Source organism: Lethenteron reissneri, chromosome 29 (genome assembly GCF_015708825.2).
Source record: "Lethenteron reissneri isolate LAM-NWPU_2019-01 chromosome 29, ASM1570882v1, whole genome shotgun sequence".
NCBI classification, from domain to species: Eukaryota; Metazoa; Chordata; class Hyperoartia; order Petromyzontiformes; family Petromyzontidae; genus Lethenteron; species Lethenteron reissneri.
The window spans coordinates 12,240,528-12,261,589 of record NC_083807.1 but is presented as its reverse complement, the minus strand read 5'-3'; the positions used below and the strand labels follow the sequence as shown (position 1 = coordinate 12,261,589).

At 51.1% G+C, this 21,062-nt stretch overlaps 1 protein-coding gene across 4 annotated transcripts; it reads left to right on the top strand.

The window, feature by feature from the left end:
- Window positions 1-222: 222 nt before the first annotated feature.
- On the top strand, window positions 223-19,221 carry LKAAEAR1 (LKAAEAR motif containing 1). Of its 4 annotated transcripts, none has more exons than XM_061562609.1 (5): window positions 223-448; window positions 9,578-9,688; window positions 12,852-12,988; window positions 15,236-15,358; window positions 18,912-19,221. In XM_061562609.1, the coding sequence occupies exons 2-5, from the start codon at window positions 9,580-9,582 to the stop codon at window positions 18,972-18,974; spliced, it is 432 nt and encodes a 143-aa protein (XP_061418593.1). In that variant the 5' UTR covers window positions 223-448; window positions 9,578-9,579; the 3' UTR covers window positions 18,975-19,221. The 4 variants fall into 4 exon arrangements, with proteins under 4 accessions (XP_061418593.1, XP_061418591.1, XP_061418594.1 ...); XM_061562607.1 differs by having other exon boundaries at window positions 291-448; window positions 12,849-12,988; XM_061562610.1 differs by lacking the exon at window positions 223-448 and adding an exon at window positions 5,302-5,440.
- The last annotated feature ends 1,841 nt before the right edge of the window (window positions 19,222-21,062 follow it).

The following is a 21,062-nucleotide window of genomic DNA, read 5'->3' as shown; positions in this document are numbered from 1 at the left end:
AATTAAGTAGAACGTGTTGTCTATATTTATTTAAAGTTGCGCATTTTGATGTGACGGCACATTTCTCACACCCCCCCCCCCCCCTTCGTCACACATCGTGACAAATGTCTGACCACCCCCCCCCCCCCCTAGGTGCGTGACGTCATTTATGGACGGCCCCTTACACGGTCCCGGTACATTCCGAGAACACGACCGAGCCATGTGTGTGCATTGCTGCACTCTGAAGGCCAGCATGGCACGTGGTGACTCCAACTGACGTTCACCCAACAAACACAGTCGCGCCTGCCGTAACGACTCCGTTTATTGCCACTTTACGATCCGTAACGCTCGTAACGACGCACGCAGACGTCAGTTACGCAAGACTGTTGACATTCTACAGAGAACAACGAATACCAACGGCCTGGCAGTTGGGGCTCGGAAATAGACTCGGAAAGCCCTCGTTGAATAGGTAATAGCAATCTATATACACCTGTCATATTGAATAGGTAATAACAATCTATTTACATCTGTCATATTGAATGGGTAATAACAATCTATATACATCTGTAATATTGAATAGGTAATAGCAATCTATATACATCTGTCATATTGAATAGGTAATAGCAATATATTTACATCTGTAATATTTAATAGGTAATAACAATCTATTTACATCTGTCATCACTGCGCTTTTTGCATACATCAACTTGTTTCGGAAAATAACATAAAATATAAAAAAATGAGCCTCGTTACTCGCAATATAACAACAATATTATGCAAACTAGACGAAACGGTTGTCGTGGGCCATCAGTTTTTTTTAAAGTTCCATGGGGAGGGAGGGGGGGGGTGACCATACTTCACCACGCTGATCAGTGCGGGTTGGTGAAAGTGGGTTGGGAGGGTAGCACCGGTTCTGATTTCACTCGCTGCCGATGTTCGCCGCTGATTAGGAATCGAACTCGGGTCACGATGCGCATCACTCGCTCAGCGCGCTGACCACCGTTTTGTTGTTGTTGTTGTTATTATTCTTCGTCGTGCGATGCAATCGTCGCGGTAGTGGCATCGCGAGAGAGCCACCAGATTGTTCTCCTTCCCTCCGCAACCTCCGATAAGCACGGTTTGCGACGTACGGTACGAAAGAAGTTCAACACACGTACGCACACCACTGTACCAGGGTGCTTCAAAAAAAGATGTAAAAATTGTGAGAATTTGCAACAACGCCACGAGAAGTCTGCCTCCGGGCTCTGGAGACCACCTGGAGAAGACCCCATGCGCTTGTTGACTACAAGTGGGAGACTTACTATTTGGTTCTTTCGGTAAAGTCACGTAGGTGTCAAGCAAAATACATTAAATCACGACGTTTCGGGCGCAACACAAGCGTCCGTCATCAGGTGGGACAACCACAGCAAGAAACAATTGCTGCAGTGGGCAAAATGGCTGCTGTGACAAGAGGTTATATAGTAAGAGAGGGGGGGGGCAAGGGGGGAGAGATAGAGAGGGGGGCAAGGGGGGAGAGATGGAGATGGGGGGCAAGGGGGGAGAGATGGAGAGGGGGGGCAAGAAGGGAGAGATAGAGAGGGGGGGCAAGAAGGGAGAGATAGAGAGGGGGGGGGCAAGGGGGGAGAGATAGAGAGGGGGGGCAAGGGGGGAGAGATAGAGAGGGGGGGCAAGGGGGGAGAGATAGAGAGGGGGGGCAAGGGGGGAGAGATAGAGAGGGGGGGGCCAGGGGGAAGAGATAGAGAGGGGGGGGGCAAGGGGGGAGAGATAGAGAGGGGGGGGCAAGGGGGGAGAGATAGAGAGGGGGGGGGCAAGGGGGGAGAGATAGAGAGGGGGGCAAGGGGGGAGAGATAGAGAGGGGGGGGGCAAGGGGGGAGAGATAGAGAGGGGGGGCAAGGGGGGAGAGATAGAGAGGGGGGGCAAGGAGGGAGAGATAGAGAGGGGGGGCAAGGGGGGAGAGATAGAGAGGGGGGGCAAGGGCGGAGAGATAGAGAGGGGGGGGGGCAAGGGGGGAGAGATAGAGAGGGGGGGCAAGGGCGGAGAGATAGAGAGGGGGGGCAAGGGGGGAGAGATAGAGAGTGGGGGGGCAAGGGGGGGAAGTAGAGAGGGGGGGGCAAGGGGGGGAAGTAGAGAGGGGGGGCAAGGGGGGAGAGATAGAGAGGGGGGGCAAGGGGAGAGAGATGGAGAGGGGGGGGCAAGGGGGGAGAGATAGAGAGGGGGGGCAAGGGGGGAGAGAAAGAGAGGGGGGGGGCAAGGGGGGGGAAGTAGAGAGGGGGGGGCAAGGGGGGGAAGTAGAGAGGGGGGGCAAGGGGGGAGAGATAGAGAGGGGGGGGCAAGGGGGGGAAGTAGAGAGGGGGGGGCAAGGGGGGGAGAGATAGAGAGGGGGGGGCAAGGGGGGGAAGTAGAGAGGGGGGGGCAAGGGGGGAGAGATAGAGAGGGGGGGCAAGGGGGGGAGAGATAGAGAGGGGGGGGCAAGGGGGGGAAGTAGAGAGGGGGGGCAAGGGGGAGAGATAGAGAGGGGGGCAAGGGGGGAGAGATAGAGAGGGGGGGCAAGGGGGGAGAGATAGAGAGGGGGGGCAAGGGGGGAGAGATAGAGAGGGGGGGGCAAGGGGGAGAGATAGAGAGGGGGGCAAGGGGGGAGAGATAGAGAGGGGGGGGCAAGGGGGAGAGATAGAGAGGGGGGGGGGGCAAGGGGGGAGAGATAGAGAGGGGGGGGGGGGGCAAGGGGGGAGAGATAGAGAGGGGGGACAAGGGGGGGAGAGATAGAGAGGGGGGGGCAAGGGGGAGAGATAGAGGGGGGGGGCAAGGGGGAGAGATAGAGAGGGGGGGGCAAGGGGGGAGAGATAGAGAGGGGGGGGGCAAGGGGGAGAGATAGAGAGGGGGGGGGGCAAGGGGGGAGAGATAGAGAGGGGGGGCAAGGGGGGAGAGATAGAGAGGGGGGGCAAGGGGGAGAGATAGAGAGGGGGGGGGCAAGGGGGAGAGATAGAGAGGGGGGGGCAAGGGGGGAGAGATAGAGAGGGGGGCAAGGGGGAGAGATAGAGAGGGGGGCAAGGGGGGAGAGATAGAGAGGGGGGGGCAAGGGGGGAGAGATAGAGAGGGGGGGCAAGGGGGGAGAGATAGAGAGGGGGGGCCAGGGGGGAGAGATAGAGAGGGGGGGGCCAGGGGGAGAGATAGAGAGAGGGGGGGCAAGGGGGGAGAGATAGAGAGGGGGGGCCAGGGGGGAGAGATAGAGAGGAGGGAGCCAGGGGGAGAGATAGAGAGAGGGGGGGCAAGGGGGGAGAGATAGAGAGGGGGGGCAAGGGGGGAGAGATAGAGAGGGGGGGCAAGGGGGGAGAGATAGAGAGGGGGGGGCAAGGGGGGAGAGATAGAGAGGGGGGGCAAGGGGGGAGAGATAGAGAGGGGGGGCAAGGGGGGAGAGATAGAGAGGGGGGGCAAGGGGGGAGAGATAGAGAGGGGGGGCAAGGGGGGAGAGATAGAGAGGGGGGGCAAGGGGGGAGAGATAGAGAGGGGGGGCAAGGGGGGAGAGATAGAGAGGGGGGGCAAGGGGGGAGAGATCTGAGAGGGGAGGGGCAAGGGGGGAGAGATAGAGAGGGGGGGGGCAAGGGGGGAGAGATCTGAGAGGGGAGGGGGGGCAAGGGGGGAGAGATAGAGAGGGGGTGGCAAGGGGGGAGAGATCTGAGAGGGGGGGGCAAGGGGGGAGAGATAGAGAGGGGGTGGCAAGGGGGGAGAGATCTGAGAGGGGGGGGGGCAAGGGGGGAGAGATAGAGAGAGGGGGGGCAAGGGGGGAGAGATAGAGAGGGGGGGCAAGGGGGGAGAGATAGAGAGGGGGGGCAAGGGGGGAGAGATAGAGACGGGGGGGGCAAGGGGGAGAGATAGAGAGGGGGGGCAAGGGGGGAGAGATCTGAGATGGGGGGGGGCAAGGTGGGAGAGATCTGAGAGGGGAGGGGGGGCAAGGGGGGAGAGATAGAGAGGGGGGGGGCAAGGGGGGAGAGATCTGAGAGGGGGGGGGCAAGGGGGGAGAGATAAAGAAGGGGGGCAAGGCCGCAAGGGGGGAGAGATCTGAGATGGGGGGGGGGCAAGGGGGGAGAGATCTGAGAGGGGAGGGGGGCAAGGGGGGAGAGATAGAGAGGGGGGGCAAGGGGGGAGAGATCTGAGATGGGGGGGGGCAAGGGGGGAGAGATCTGAGAGGGGAGGGGGGCAAGGGGGGGAGAGATAGAGAGGGGGGGGCAAGGGGGGAGAGATCTGAGAGGGGGGGGGGCAAGGGGAGAGAAATCTGAGAGGGGAGGGGGGGCAAGGGGGAGAGATAGAGAGGGGGGGGCAAGGGGGGAGAGATCTGAGATGGGGGGGGGGGCAAGGGGGGAGAGATAGAGAGGAGGTGGCAAGGGGGGAGAGATCTGAGAGGGGGGGGGCAAGGGGGGAGAGATAGAGAGGGGGGGGGCAAGGGGGGAGAGATCTGAGAGGGGGGCAAGGGGGGAGAGATCTGAGAGGGGAGGGGGGGCAAGGGGGGAGAGATAGAGAGGGGGGGCAAGGGGGGAGAGATCTGAGAGGGGGGGGCAAGGGGGGAGAGATCTGAGAGGGGAGGGGGGGCAAGGGGGGAGAGATCTGAGAGGGGGGGGCAAGGGGGGAGAGATCTGAGATGGGGGGGGGCAAGGGGGGAGAGATAGAGAGGGGGTGGCAAGGGGGGAGAGATCTGAGAGGGGGGGGGGCAAGGGGGGAGAGATAGAGAGGGGGGGACAAGGGGGGAGAGATCTGAGAGGGGGGGGGCAAGGGGGGAGAGATAGAGAGGGGGGGCAAGGGGGGAGAGATCTGAGAGGGGGGGGCAAGGGGGGAGAGATAGAGAGGGGGGGCAAGGGGGGAGAGATCTGAGAGGGGGGGGGCAAGGGGGGAGAGATAGAGAGGGGGGGCAAGGGGGGAGAGATCTGAGAGGGGGGGCAAGGGGGGAGAGATAGAGAGGGGGGGCAAGGGGGGAGAGATCTGAGAGGGGGGGGGGCAAGGGGGGAGAGATAGAGAGGGGGTGCTGCGAGAGTGTTTAGGGGACGGGGGGAAGTGGGCGGGGCTGGGAGTGGGAGGCTGAAGAAACTGGAGATGCGGATATTTAATTTGTTTTATTTTTCTACCTACGTGACTTTTTGCAGCTATTAACATCGCATTTGTTATCACGCTACAGTGCATTGCCCGTTCATTCCCCATTCAAAACGCCAGATATATATAAACACACTTCGAAGCACCCTGTCTGTGTGAGACCCGTGCTGCTACGACCCCCCCCCCCCCCCACACGGCCCCCCACCACGCTTTAAAGAGCGCTGCGTGCGTTGTTACCCCAGGCAACACGTGGCAGGCACACAACGCTGAAGCCGTCACAGCGACACGCGGTGCAGAGTGGAGGGTGGGAGCGCACTGACCCTCTCTGTCTCTCTCCTGTTGTTGTTGTCGTGCCACTCGTCGGCAGAGATCTGACCTCATAGTAAGTCCGCCGACATTGTTGTTGTTGTTATTGTTAAATGGTCACGAGTTGCTGTTGTACCACGCGTGATCCATTTACAGATAACCCACCCGTACAAATGCCTTCCTCTTCGCTCGCTTCACAACCCACCGATTGAATCGGCGCGCGTGTCATTGTGAAAGCTGTGGCTTCCGTATCTTGAACCGCAGGTTGCTGTTGTTGTTGTTTTATTTCTTCAACCGATGTAACATTGAGTGTGTTGCATTGATCCTCGTGGGAGCAGCTGTCACGGAGGCTTTGAGATCACCACGTGCTGCTTTGTATCCGCAGTCCTCTGACAATTACGTGGTGGGGTGGCTATAAATGGATCAATCTGTGCACGTACATTCCCCGATTGTCCGTGTGTCGTGGTAGTGGAACCCGTTGTGCTGTGTGTGGTGTGTGCGGTGTGTATAGTGTGTGTGCGGTGTGTGTGTGGTGTGTGTGCGGTGTGTGCGGTGTGTATGGTGTGTTTGCGGTGTGTGTGTGTGTGGTGTGTGTGTGTGGTGTGTGTGCGGTGTGTGTGCGGTGTGTGTGGTGTGTGTGTGTGGTGTGTGTGTGTGGTGTGTGTGTGTGGTGTGTGTGTGTGTGCGGTGTGTGTGTGTGTGTGCGGTGTGTGTGTGTGGTGTGTGTGTGCTGTGTGTGCGGTGTGTGTGCTGTGTGTGTGCGGTGTGTATGCGGTGTGTGTGGTGTGCATGTGTGGTGTGTGTGCGGTGTGTGTGCGGTGTGTGTGGTGTGCATGTGTGGTGTGTGTGCGGTGTGTGTGCGGTGTGAGTACGGTGTGTGTGTGTGCGGTGTGTGTGTGTGTGCGGTGTGTGTGTGTGCGGTGTGTGTGTGTGCGGAGTGTGTGGTGTGTATGTGTGGTGTGTGTGCAGTGTGTGTGCGGTGTGTGTGTGTGTGCGGTGTGTGTGTGTGCGGAGTGTGTGGTGTGTATGTGTGGTGTGTGTGCAGTGTGTGTGTGCGGTGTGAGTACGGTGTGTGTGTGTGTGCGGTGTGTGTGCGGTGTGTGTGTGCTGTGTGTGTGCGGTGTGTGATAGCAGGAGTAGTCTTTCACAATATGTGCTGCTTATAAGAACGCGTGTCCTTTTTTTACGACATTTAATTTGCTTTTAAGGTTCTAAGCTGAAGTGTCTTTCTATAACCTCGAAGTGGACATGGTAAACAGACATTTAAAAATAGGCTACTGTTTATTCGTGAATATTTTAAACAACACGAAGATATATGTTTTAAAACGCAAACTTGTATTATTATTATTTCCCTGTACATGCGTAGAATTCGTGTTATTCCGATACGATGTTTCGGATAGTTTGGCAGGAAACCTACAACACAGCTTTGTAGTGCCAGGATGGGGGGTGGGGGTGAGAGGGGGGCTGGAGGGGGGGGGTGGCTAGAGGGGGGGGGGCTTGAGGGGGGAGTGAGAGGGGGCTGGAGGAGGGGGGGGCTTGAGGGGGGAGTGAGAGGGGGCTGTAGGAGGGGGGGCTTGAGGGGGGAGTGAGAGGGGGCTGGAGGAGGGGGGGGCTTGAGGGGGGAGTGAGAGGGGGCTGAAGGAGGGGGGGCTTGAGGGGGGAGTGAGAGGGGGCTGGAGGAGGGGGGGGCTTGAGGGGGGAGTGAGAGGGGGCTGTAGGAGGGGGGGCTTGAGGGGGAGTGAGAGGGGGCTGGAGGAGGGGGGGGCTTGAGGGGGGAGTGAGAGGGGGCTGGAGGAGGGGGGGCTGGAGGGGGGTGAATCCCCCCTGCTGACAGCCCCCCCCCCCCCACTCTAATCTGTCAGAGTCGCGTCAGTAGCATGAAGCGAAGTGCGTAGCAGCCTCGACTCATTGACACTGGGCGAGATCCCCGGCAGGACTCATAGCGGATAAAATCAGAACGCATCGTGACTCAATCTCATTGGCGTTTCAGATTTTGCCACGGTGGCGAGATGTTAACTACTTCGCTTGGTTTACAGGAGGTCGTGGGATCGATCCCGACCCTGACGCCTGCTGTATATTTGGAGTTTGCATGTCTCTCTCCCCGTGGTCGCGTGGATTTTTCTCCTGGTCCTCCGGTTTTTCCCTCAACATTTATAATCAACATGCGTTGAGAGTATTTGGCTGCTACAAATTACCACGTGATAAGCCACTTTGTCGAGCTATCATTTGTGGCCAGGTCGCTTCTGAAAAAGAGCTCCATAGTTCAAGTGGGCCCTTACCTGGTAAAATATAAAATAAATTGTTTAAGATTTGTTTAAAGTTTGCTAAATGTCCGTTGTGTTGTACCCCCCCCCCCCCCCCCGAGTTTGATTATGACCGAACATGGAGTCCTCTTTAAGCAAGCTATTAAATACCTCTCTGGCCCCTCTTATGTGCTGTGAACAAGGTCCATTGCCCAAAACGTCGCCTATTACTGTATAGACGTTTTATGTTTAAGGCCACAGTCTTATTCCCTGAATGTGTTGAGTTTTTGTTGTTATTGTGCATACGGCACCACTGCCAACGCAGCAGCAGCATCACCAAATCATTTCTTTCAAAAAGCTATGAATATCTCTGCTCGTTGTCATGTTGTTACTGCTTGTAAAATGTGACATTTTGCTCAAGGCAATGGGAATTATGTGAATGCCAAATCGCGCTGTGGGTAATTTGACCTGTGATCTGCGCCATGTGCTTGTGGCCTCATTCTATCCAGTCATTTCGTGCGCTTCGTTGCAGCAACCTTCGTGCCCACTCGGTCGCAGCAGGCCGAACGTTACCCGGGTAACCCACGTGTCACGGACTCCGTGTCCTTTCCGTGCATTAAAAACAAACCACAATAAGAGCCTCGTTTGAATTAAATGAATGCAAGTCAAGCCACCACGATCCGTGTTTATTGTTTTCATCTGCATCATAATCATCGTCGTCGTCGTCGGAGAAAACTTTGGGAAGAATGTATGAGGGAGGGCCAATTTTGGTAATTGGCTTTTAAATATCTGAGCAGGTAAGTGTGTGCGACGTTGTTGGAAGTGGTTTTATTGAACCGTGAGGACAGGGTAAAGGTTCGTTACGATGAATTAATATTTCAGAAAAAAATGTCCTGCTTGCGTGTCCAAAACAACAACTTACATTAAGGTCTGGCCCATTGATTATGGGCTTTTGAGGTAACGATTAAATACACACGAACATTTCTGCTTTGATGAAATACAATTACACCGCCATTACATTGTTTCGAGTCCTTTGTCAATCCACTGCTAAATGAAGGCCTCCCTACGCATTGTTGGTTTGATCGCGGGGTTTTTCCCCTTATATACACTTCAAGACGTTGAGTATCGTGGGTTGGTGAGGAGGGGCCTAAGACCAGTTGAGACGTCACTCACCACTGATGTGAGCCATGGCCTGGAATTCAACTCAGGCTGCTGGGTTCATAGTTCATAGGACGGGGTGGGGGGCGAGTCTGATTCAGATGACACTGCTGATGTGTGCCATGGCCTGAATTCAACTCAGGCTGCTGGGTTCATAGTTCATAGGACGGGGTGGGGGGGCGAGTCTGGTTCAGATGACATTGCTGATGTGAGCCATGGCCTGGAATTCAACTCAGGCTGCTGGGTTCATAGTTCATAGGACGGGGGGTGGTGGGCTGGGGAGTCTGGTTCAGATGACACCGCTGATGTTCTCCCTGCGCCGTGCCGGCTGTGGGGTTTGTCTCACCGCCACTCGCCACACTGGTCAGCGCAAGTCGGTGAAGGGGAGCCCAGAGAACCGGTTCAGGTGTTGCTTGTCGCTGATAGTCGTAGACGGAAATCAAACTGAAACACCTCCGATTAGCACGGTTGGCTACGTAGAGTGCGAAAAAAGTTCAACATACGTGCATGGATACAGAGCACATTGCACAAACCACGACGCCACTGCTCCATCCAACAAGACGAGTGGAAAGCAACACGTTAAGCCGTGGCAAACTGGACCACTTCACCGGATTAGTGGCTTGAAATGTATTTCTATGGGACCAGGAGACTGGGTTTCATGCTGTCTTTGCATAAACAAGGCTTTGGGTTGAAGCGATGTCATGATGAAAAACGATTTATTTTGCCCAACGATCCTTGTTGTGCCAAAGCATAAAATGTTGGGTTGCCTGTCACGTGAACATATTCCACTGCTGTGTGTGTGTTCCTACCAGACATGGAGACGAAAGAGGAGGCTGCTGATGCAGAGAAAGGAGCTGAAGGGAAGGAGATTGCCACGAGCCAGACTCCCGATACACCACAGAGTGCAGTCACAAGGACGTCAGGTTCGCCCAATGAGTAGAGCCGGACAATGCCATTATTCAAGCAATCGACTACTCGAGATTTGTTTGGTTCAATTACTTGTTTAATCTCAGCATGAAAACAGTTGTAAAAATGTCTCACGTCTTTTCCCACGTTTGGATGATAAGCGAGGCTTGGTGATGTCATCGTCATCATACACCACATCACGCCACACTTCTAGAGGGTTTCTTGCTTATCGAAGGCAGGATATTGGGGGGCGGGGGGGCACAATTTTTTTAAGTTAGTTGACCACAAAAAAGTAGCCAACAATAATTTGAGTTGATTAACCGACTCATTGTCTCAGCTCTACCACTTAGCAACAAAATAATAGGACTACTGGCGTGGAATGGTGGCGCATTGGTTAGCACACCACCTGAGTTTAATTCCCACCTATGGCGAATGATACTGGTAGGAACCTCCTTGTTACACCAGCCCACAGGGGAATATTGTGTCCGTCGTGCAGGGAGGGGTGGGGCTGGGTGGGGAGGGAGGGGCTGGGTGGGGAGGGTGGGGAGGGGCTGGGTGGGGAGGGTGGGGCTGGGTGGGGGGTGGGAGGGGTGGGGCTGGGTGGGGAAGGGCTGGTCACCCCGTGGTGCCCTTATAAAACTCAACGTTTAACCTACTCACGCCGGCTTGTGCCCGCCCTCACAGTCGGGCATATTTGCGGAATACACCACGCCGCCGTTGACCCTGGCCATTGACCGAGCAACCCAACGTTCCTACCAGCTCCCTCCACAGGAATGTGTTTTCTAAACTGGCCCAGGGTACCTCCTTCGCCAACTCGCACTGACCAACATGGTGAAGTGTGGTAAGAAAAAAAAACCCACTCGGATCATCAATAGGGTGTGAGATGTCTTTCACCTAGCAATAGTGGGTGGATGAAGGGTTGTACGTTACATTATAACAGAACCCTCGGGTTCATTCTGGGACTCCTTCAGCTAGCAAAGCGTTCCGCCGTGATATCATTGCACAGCCCCAGAAGGGTGACACCCTTACTTACGTACATACATATTTTTATCTAAAGCTTTCGTGACTGCAGGGATTCATATTCTTGGTTCTTTCGGTAAAGTCACTTAGAAGGGAAACAATAAAATAATAAAATATAAAACAATAAAAACACAGCAAAATTTTCTTGCTGTGGTTTTCACACCTGATGATGATTGCTTATGTTGCAGTCGAAACGTCGTGAGAATTGTTTTATTTTTTTTATTGTATTGTTTCCCTTCTACGTGACTTTACCGAAAGAACCACGAATATTACATACATACAGTTCAACATAAACACACGAGAGAACTGATTAACATGGTTGGCTACGTAAGTTCAACATGACATTGTGGACACTTCAATAGGGTGCTCTTACACAACGCTAGATGTCGCGCCTTCATACTCTGCAAAGAGTGTTTCGCCAAACAACAACAACATACATCTGTGTGCATTTAAAACGTATCTCCCTCCAGCATGGATAACTCAGAATAAACGGGGCGCTCTCGTGGGATCACCTCACGATCGGATGATGGCAAAGTTTAAATCCCAGTCAGTGGTTGACCCAACCCATCATCTCTCTCTGCTTTAGTTCAGTGAGTACCACTTTCTTTTTTGGTGAAGTCCGCAGCGGTTGTACTCTGATTAAGAAAAAAAACTCACTCCTCCCATAGGAAGGCGGAACTTCCACCACTGACGGCAAACAGGAGATTGGTGTGTACGCGAAAGCACTTTAACTTCCAAGTCTGTTCGTATTTGTGTCTGGACTCAGGGCCATCATGCCCACTGCTTGTGAAAACCCGAGTTTAATCGCAGGCTCCCGCCACGGTTCCATCTCCATGGTTATCTATCGTTCCATTTATCCGGAATGGCCATTTCGATCCCTCTGTGCCACCCGGCCACCTCAATTAAGGCATCGGAATGGTTTTCTGTGAGCTTTTTGCACAGACTCAACTCATTGATTGCCGTCAAAGGCACTGCCAAATAAAGTGATGAGACAAGATGGGTAATGATGATGATGATGAGCGAGCATCGCTGCTGTTATCGTTACATGTGCAAACATGTGCGTCGTGTGTATACAAGAGTGTATGTGCTTCGTGTAGCGGTTAGCGCGCTGCGCTATGAACCCGGCGACCCGAGTTCGATTTCCGTTCACGGCCAACACCGGTGACGATTATCTGAAATGGTCCTGGGCCTCCCCGTAGGTCGACTCAGCCTTAAATGAGTGTCTGGTGCTGTGTCAGTTCTGGAAAGACAAAGGTGGCTGGGGGCAGTTTCTGCTGGGCCACCCAGCCTCGTGTACCATGCTGGCCTTCATGGGTGCTCGCTAATTAAGTTCTTATCCCAACATATTCTTTGGTTCTTTCGGTAAAGTCACGTAAAAAAAAAGTGAATAAAAAATGTTAAATATAAAAAAACACAAATGTAGACTGTAGCCTTGTTCTTAATTCGAGTGAATGTACTGGCAATCTATAATGTAGACTGTAGCCTGGTTATTAAGTTTGGTGAGTGTACTGGTAGTCTATAATGTAGACTGTAGCAATGGTTATTAGGCTGGGTGAGCGTACTGGCAGTCGATAATGTAGACTTTTTTTATCACTTTATTTCCTGCAGTCACGAAAGTTCTAAGTCAAAACTTACCCCAACAGTCGGTTAAAAAAGTCTTACAGGGGAGACATTTGTCTGTGTGTATGTAGGCCTACTTATTCCTGTGTGTTTGTGTGCTGTGCGTACCTATGGGGACCCACCCCGGGACCCATCCCCTCATGTGCCTTCATAGGTGCTTGCTACTCGCTAACAGCACTTGCCCCAACAGTCTATTAAGGCTATACAGGGGATCTTTGTCTTTGGTGTCGGTGGTAATGATGATAGGTGCGCCACGCTAGCAGCTCTTGCCGCAACAGTCTGTTAAGGCTATACAGGGGATCTTTTTCTTTGGTGGTGTTGGTGGTGGTGTTGGTGTTGGTGGTGATGGTGGTGGTGTTGGTGGTGGTGTTGGTGGTGGTGGTGTTGGTGGTGCTCGTGGTGGTGGTGGTGGTGTTGGTGGTGGTGTTGGTGGTGGTGTTGGTGGTGGTGTTGGTGGTGGTGTTGGTGGTGGTGGTGTTGGTGGTGTTGGTGGTGATGATAGGGGGGGGGATCTTCGCCTCTTGTCTGTGGACGCAGCAGGCACGCGGCACCGCGCGCCGTCTCGCCCTGGAGCTCCGAGCCAGGCGGAGCGGCAGGCGCGTCTCATCGGGCAGCTCAAGGCGGCCGAGGCCAGGGCTCGCATCCGTGCCCTGCGCCTCCGCTACCAGCGCATCCGTGTGCGTTGTTCGCAACTGACCCCCTGGGGGGGGGCGGGGGGAGCGGGGGGGGGGGGGGGCCCGGCCCCCGTCGACTTCACGACTCCGGCGTCACATTCTGTGCCATTGACGCGTGCGGCAGCGAGCGCCAATGTCGAGGTCCCCGGTGGCGTTAGCGACATTATCAGTCGAAGTTATCAGCTCAGAGGGTGCGGCGATCGGTCAGGGTGGGGGTGGGGGGGCCCAACATTTGATTTGTCTCTCACGGTCACACCGAGGCTATATATCACGGCTCCTCTTACCGAATCACATCATGACATAAGTGTTTGTTCTTTTACACGTATCTCATGATGGTTGTCAAGGGGGCCCCAACTTGGACCTTTGGCCACCGGGTGTAGGGGGGAGGGTCGAGGCACCCCCTGCCCCTGTGCTAGTTACGCTACTGGGAGGTCTGCTGAACGATGGCTCATGCCGCGGGCCCACGAGCCCTGGGGAAAGGAAGCAAGCCGGCCCGGACAAATTGGCTCGGCCAGAATTCCCGCACAGTGGCGAGATGTTAACTTGTTTTTGTTTATTTTACCAAGTAAGGCCCGACTGAGCTGTACGGCTCTTGATTAGAAGTGGCCTGGCCACAAATGATAGTTCGACGAAGTGGCATATCGTGTGGAAATGTATAGCAGCCGAATACTCTAAGACGCATGTTTGTAAATGTGGAGGGGAAAAACCGGAGGACCCAGAGAAAAATCCACGTGACCACGCGGAGAGAGAGAGACACGCAAACTACAAATATACAGCAGATGTCAGGGACAGGATGGAACCCACGACCCCCTGTAGACCAGGGGAGGTAGTTAACATCTCCCCACCGTGGCACCGTGTATTAAACATACCACGCAGTAATGTATTTTTTAAACTTTGCTGGGTTGAAGTCATTCGTTTATTTTTTCTTTGGTTCCATTTTATTATTTTGTATTTAAGAATATTGTAATCAGACGATAAAAGAAACACATCAAGCTTGCTTGGTCCTATTCTAAATATCACGTTGCACTTCATGAATTGTTTAGATGTATTTTTAAAATATACATTTATAGAATTTACAGTACTTATGCCATCTCGGCCTGTAAAGTCACGACACCTTGGGCAACCCCGTGCTCTGACAGGGCATCTTTTGCTACCCCCAATTGTGTGCATAGCAACAGATAAGCACCGTGGTTACATCTCCAACACTTACAGGCAAACAGCAGCTGTTGTTGTCCTGTACAAAGTATAAAGGTCAAGGAATTCCCTCCAGAGGTGGACGGATGATCGAGGGACTTTTACGTCCAGCGCAGACGGAGTTCAACATCCAAAATAAACCACGAGAGCCATACATCAGCACTCCTAAGATCCTGGAATTTAAATCCAGAATTTAGCCATTCATTATATATATATGTCACTGTGTAACAATACAATCATTTTGTTCCTGGGTAGTAAGTGATATTTCCTAATTGCTTATGTCTCAAAAGTACAGAAAATTGCTATTATTCCCCACAAACTTTGCTTTTGTGACCAGGACAGTGATATTTTGAAATGTACATATTTTCAATGAGAAAACGTGGTGTGCATTTGTGTCTTTCGTTCACGTAAAGTCCTGGTCACAAAAGCAAAGTTTGTGGGGAATAATAGCCATTTTCTATACATTTTAGGCATAATCAATTAGAAAATAACACTTAGTACCCAGGAACAAAATTGTGTTACATCGTGAATTATCAAACTGAAACTTGGTACATTTGTCAACAACTCTGCGTTAATTGTATATATATATATATCTCTCTAATAGGTGACGTTTCTGGCAGTGGCTCTTCTTCATTGCATGTAAATAGCACGCCGTGTGCGATAAAAATGTTTTGAGTATTATGTGGGATTGTGTGCACTACTGCCAATGCAGTATCACCAAATATTTGGTATAATCATAATGAGTTCATTAATGTAGCAGGGTGAATGTATTCTTGAGTTATCAAGAATACATTCACTTCATTTAATTCATGCCAGTTCTGAAAATTAAACATTTCAGTTTGACATGTGTTATACGCCCCTTTGTGGAACATATGAAAGGTTTATCCTTCGTGTGGAGCAAAGATAGTTTGTTGAAGTGACTTCAGGAGTAGTTTTGTGAAATAATATTCCAGGACCACGACTCTCACCGTGGCACCGTTTGAATGAACGTTGCTTGGGGGAATGTTTCAAAGTGTTCCTTCGGCAGCCGTCAGAATTCCATGTTTTCATCGGCAGGCAAACGAGATCAACCACCTTGTCGCCAGCCAGCCGACAGCCACGAAAGCGATGCGCCTGGAGGCTCTGCTACCAACCAAACCGAGCTCTCCAGAGCCTCCTGACCCACTCGATAAGCTGCAGGTAACCGACGTTTCACACGAGCAGACGTGCACCTTTGGAGTCAAGTCATTTGTAACTGAGTTGGGTGAGTTGTCTTGAAAAAGAAGGAGAAGGGGGGGGGGGAGGAGGAGGTAGATTCGTGAAGGGGAAGCCCCTGGACCAGTTCAAATGTCACTCGCACCTGATGGGACTTGTAGCGCAACGCATTAAATACTGTGCCACCACCACTCCATCCCATTAATGTTAATGGGACACCACAATTCTATTTTGAGTGTTTGGCTGCTGTACATTTCCACAACAATAATTTCGTTGAGCTATCATCGGTGGCCAGGTCGCTTCTGAAAAAGAGCTATATAGTTCAGTGGGCCCTTACCTGGTTAATAAAAAAAATAGTTTAGTTTTCTAGTTTATAGTCTATTCAACACAAAAGCCTTGAGATCAATCATCAATCAATCTTCATTTTACGTGCCAATATCGCCCGGAGCAACAGGAATGATAGAAGAAACCCGTCACCACCTCAGCGGCAAACACCGACGGATCAAAGTAAATTGCAACCGCGCACAAAATAAAGTGCAACCGTGCCCAACAGATAGCGTAAGAAAAGTAATTAGCGATTAAAAGTAATAAGCAAAAAAGCGAGGGAGGAGAAGGTTTGCCCCCTTTTTAAAATTTGGGGTCGAGATGTCCCTACGAAAAAAATTACTTCAGTAATTTTAAATTCAGAAATGGCTTTTAGTTACTCCTTACTTCCCGGTAAGGAGTTTCGTGACCCAGTGCAATAATAGACGCTAGCTGAATAAACAATGCCTGTCTTTACAGACAGTCGGCAAGCACACCAATGTAATGTGTGCCCAGTCGGACACTATTACTCAACCATTACCACGTGTTAGAATGCGGGGCAATGTGACCTGGCATGGTTGTCCTCAGTCTAAAATAAGTACCGTACTCTGCAGCACTCAGTGCACCGGGCGTATTAACTCCGGCAACGATTGTAATTACCGGCGAGACGTCGTATTCGAATGGTGAATGTTGTGGGTTTACTCTCTCCAACGCATCGGTGTGCTGAACGAATAACGAGTTGGCACATTTCGTTTACGCGACAACCCTTACTAACGATGCGTTTATATTTACGCGACCTAACCCAAATAAAACCTCCATTATAGATAATATTGGTCGTGAAAGCCTGCTGATACGTGTTGAACTGACTCGGGCAATTTGGAGAGAGGTAGCAAGGCATGAGAGTGGTCTTGCCCACACCATCACATTGTTTTTATTTATATATACCGATGTCAACAGGTGCTCGCGAATAACCGTTGCCCCAAGAGTCGATAATGTCGATACACTCTTTGGTTCTTTCGGTAAAGTCACGTAGAAATAAAATAAATGTAATAATCGAATACGACGTTTCGATTGCAACACAAGCAATCGTCATCAGGTAAGAATGAATGAGAAAATAAACCTAGTAAACTTAGAAATATAATGCAATACAAGTCATTCATAATAAACGTTTTTGGGTTAGATCGCGTTATTTATAAATGTGTCGTAACCCTCCACCACCCGACACGGCCAATCAGCAAAAAAAGTGTTGCTGTATGCAATTACCAGCGAAACGTCGTACTCAAAAATTGTAAATGTTGTGGTTTCACTCTTCAACACACCGGTGGGCTAAAGTAGTAAACTATTTGTCTTTTGTCAACGTCACACTTTTTTTGCTGATTGGCCGTGTCGGGTGGTGGAGGGTTACGACACATTTATAAATAACGCGATCTAACCCAAACACGTTTATTATGAATAATATTGGTCTCGAAAGCCTACGTGTTAAACTAACACAAGTCAACACCCTACCTGGTTCATTACGTTCTTCCAAAGATTGCTAAATTTGAGAGAGAGACAAAACACAGACACGGAGACACATAGACACACAAGCAGAGAGAGACACACACATAGATACAGTATATCTCTAGGCTACGGTTTATTTTATATATATTTCTTAGTGCATTTTAGATTTTCTTTGTGCTCGCTAATGCTTCACAACCGAAACTCGTCGCTAATGGTCGCTCTGTCGTTCGCAATCATATCCCGTGTGGAGAGGGGGGGGCTGAAGATGGAGCGTAAATGCTGCGACCATCCGTGTTCATCACGATCAGAAGTGCGTGTTGTGGTATTGATGAGCGAGATGTGGAATGGCCACAACGTAGAAACTTGACCAGACGATCACTATTCACGAGGCTAATGTGAACAGACAGCAGCACCGCTCGTTGTTCTGTTCCTGTGCTTGCCTATCATAAACAATATATATTACATAAGGAAGTAAATACACGCAATTTTGATGGGAAAACGGTCTAACAACACCCATGACTGAACCGGTGTCGGGAGGTGCTCACGCTCTATTGGATAGGCAAAAGGCCGTTTATTAGAATTGGCTATGCAAAGGCTTGCAGAGTCTGAAGGCTTTTGTTAAGAGGCTGTTTGCGTGGAATGTTGACCACTGATCATTGTGATCTTGGGAGAAAACCTGCGCTCACTGGGCGCTGACCCGGCCTCCTCCCGTGCGGCCCCCAGACTGTGACAATCACTTCCACCAGCCATTGGGTCCACGCTGAGTTTCTAGCTGCTCCTTCCAATCACACCTTGAGACATCATCTCTTGTTGAAGGTCTTTTGACTTAACCTTGAGGTTTTTTTTATTTTATTTCATGGATGTTCTTATCACTAGACTGCATGCTTTTTATTGGGGTTTAACAGTTATTTTCCTGATATATATTTCTATTTTACCTCTATACAGAACTTTGCAACCTTTGCGTGAAAGGTGATTTAAAAGTGTGAAAAATATTATTAGTATTATATAAATATCTGAATGTAGGTCATAAACCTTCTGCATGTATAGATATACAAATATATATTTATAACTACAAATTTACATGTCCCATCTCAATCAATCTTGTATGAAGGGATTGTATAAAAGAAATTGGAAATTTGAGTGGAAATACATTATTTTATACTGTATTGTATTTGTTTCTACCTCTGTATATTCAAATTATAGTTAGTTTAATTTCACCGCACCCCCTCTGTGGTAGACGTCCTCTCGGCTGTGTTCTCTCCCTTGGCTGGCACGCCACAGTTAATCTTGATCACCTTCCATCATCCCTTCTAGCGGTGTCTCCTACCCATGCCCGCTTACTTTTGTTAAGAGTCAAAACCACGTCTCTTGCTTGCATATGTTTTCTACCTCACGTGTTCCTCTTCCTGTCTCTCATTGTAAATCCCAAGCATGCATCTCTCCGTGCTTTTTTGCACACCCTTCATGTTTCGTTACATTTTACGACCTTAATAATAACCGTTTTCACCAAAATTGCCTCTATTTACTTCCTTATGTCATACGTTTTATGATAGACAAGCATAGGAACAGAAAAACGAGGAACAGACAAACGTGCATAGAGAATAAGGCTTTAAGTCAGTGTTACAGCATTCCCTGTGAAGGTATATGCATCAAAAGGTGACACTGTTTATTACGAATAAATGCAAATCCTTTTCTGAACTATGATATTAAATGTGACTTGTTTTGTTGTCCACAGAGGTTTCGGATCGAGCAAATATTGGAAGACGAACAGGGACTGACCACGAAGCGGACCATTTAACCCGGGGGGGGGATTAATCACTGAGATGATCTGCTATCGACTGCCATGTCTCCCTCTGGCAGTGCCGCAACTTCTCTCGCGGGCAGGCAGCAGTATAAAATGCTCTTCAACACGGAGAAGGCCAATCAGTCTGCACGTCTGTGCCTTGCTCGACGTCTTAAATGCAGTATACGTTTATGATTTACATCGAAAGAGAGGGAGCACGCCTCCGACATAAAGCACTGAGCTCTCTATGCAGTAAGCCTGACGAATCTTTGTGTCGGTGTTTTATTTCCGCCCCCCCTCCCCCCATCATTGACACTCGCCACCCCTCTATCACTGAAGTTGTTTTGTCCAGCGGCCGCCCAAGTAGCAGCTCCACAAAGCGCAGCGGCGCCGCATCCTCTCTCTCAAATTGTCGCCCGTTCGCCCCCTCGTCGCAGAGGCTCACAGTTTCGAACCCTACGGCCGCTGCGGGTGTCTGTCGGCAAGTTGCCGCACGTCGTGTCACCTCTAGAGTGGACGTTAAATATCCCGTGACGTCGTTGGCAAGAGTAGGCCACCGTGTTCTGGCGTTATGGTCCAAAAAATTGTCAATTTTTTATGGAGTACGTGTACACCGCAAATGACTCAATTTTGTAATACATACTCTTTGGTTCATTCGGTAAAGTCACGTAGATAGAAAATGTAATACTGGTAGGAACCTCCTGGTTACACCAGCCCACAGGGGATTATTGTGTCCATCCGTCGTGCAGGGAGGGGCTGGGTGGGGAAGGAGGGGCTGGGTGGGGAGGGGAGGGTGGGGAGGGGCTGGATGGGAAGGGTGGGACTGGGTGGGGAGGGGCTGGGTGGGGAGGATGGGGCTGGGTGGGGAGGGGCTGGTCACCCCGTGGTGCCCTTATAAAACTCAACGTTTAACCTACTCACGCCGGCTTGTGCATATTTGCGGAATACACCACGCCGCCATTGACCCTGGCCATTGACCGAGCAACCCAACGTTCCTACCAGCTCCCTTCGCAGGAATGTGTTTACAAATGTTCTAATACATGTAACGTATACATAGCAATCATCGCCCCCTACTGCGAAAACTTAGAAGGACCTTCCTGAACAAGAGTCGTGAGACACTAAGGTTGTATTGGTGCAATAATAGGTTTTTAATGAATCAGGGTGTGAATCCGCCAATGGCAAAAAAAATCACTTGAAATGCGACCGATCTGCGGGTTCGCGTTGTGGACAGCAGATGGCAATGCAGACAATTCCATTATTGTACGGTGCTTCTACACTCCCACGTTGAAGCTCCCCAACATTACCAACCCGCCCTAACCAGCGTGGGGAAATACATCAACATCCCGGCTTACGTCGGGGATGCGATCCTGAAAGGTGCGACGTCGAACATCGAAACGACGTGAATCGAAGCGATTCACAGGTAACCGTGGAGGCGATGGCCGAGGCGACGGATACGAGAAAGGACGGATGATCCTGTTAGCGACGTAAGCGTGGGTTGAGGCAACGCAAATCAGGTAGTGGTGTTACAAAAATAAATGACGACGTATTTGCGAAACGACGTTAATGGGTTATGGGGGGGGGGACCGTAAATCGGGGTATTGCTGCATTTTAAAAATAACCGCCCACGAAATTCACGGCGTGGGGAGGTCGTCATCCAGCAGTTGATCGGCATAAGGGCTGTACATGTGTGCATGATACGACACCTAGTTCCGACCCTTAACCGGGGCATCTCCCAACGTCTGATGCTGCCGCTCCATCTATGGAAAGTCGCGGTCCCTCGGGAGACAGGATTACTCATTATGACCTTCATGGTGTGGCCATAGCGGGTTTTTGTTTTGTTTTCGCTACGGAAATCAAGACGCGTTAATCCCCGCTCGTTTCGTAGCACTCACCCGTGGGTTCAGGCGGAGAGGGAGCTGTCCCGTTCAGCACCACCCCAATGAGGCTGCTGCCGACACAGCGTAAACCTCTGATATTGCGTATGGCTTTTCTCAGCCACTGAAGAACTTAAAGGTAAGCAGTGTGTGTGTGTGTGCGTGTAGTCTATAGTTGTTGTTTTTGCAGTGAGAGCTTAAAAACTGTCGCAGTAATTATTAATTGCCT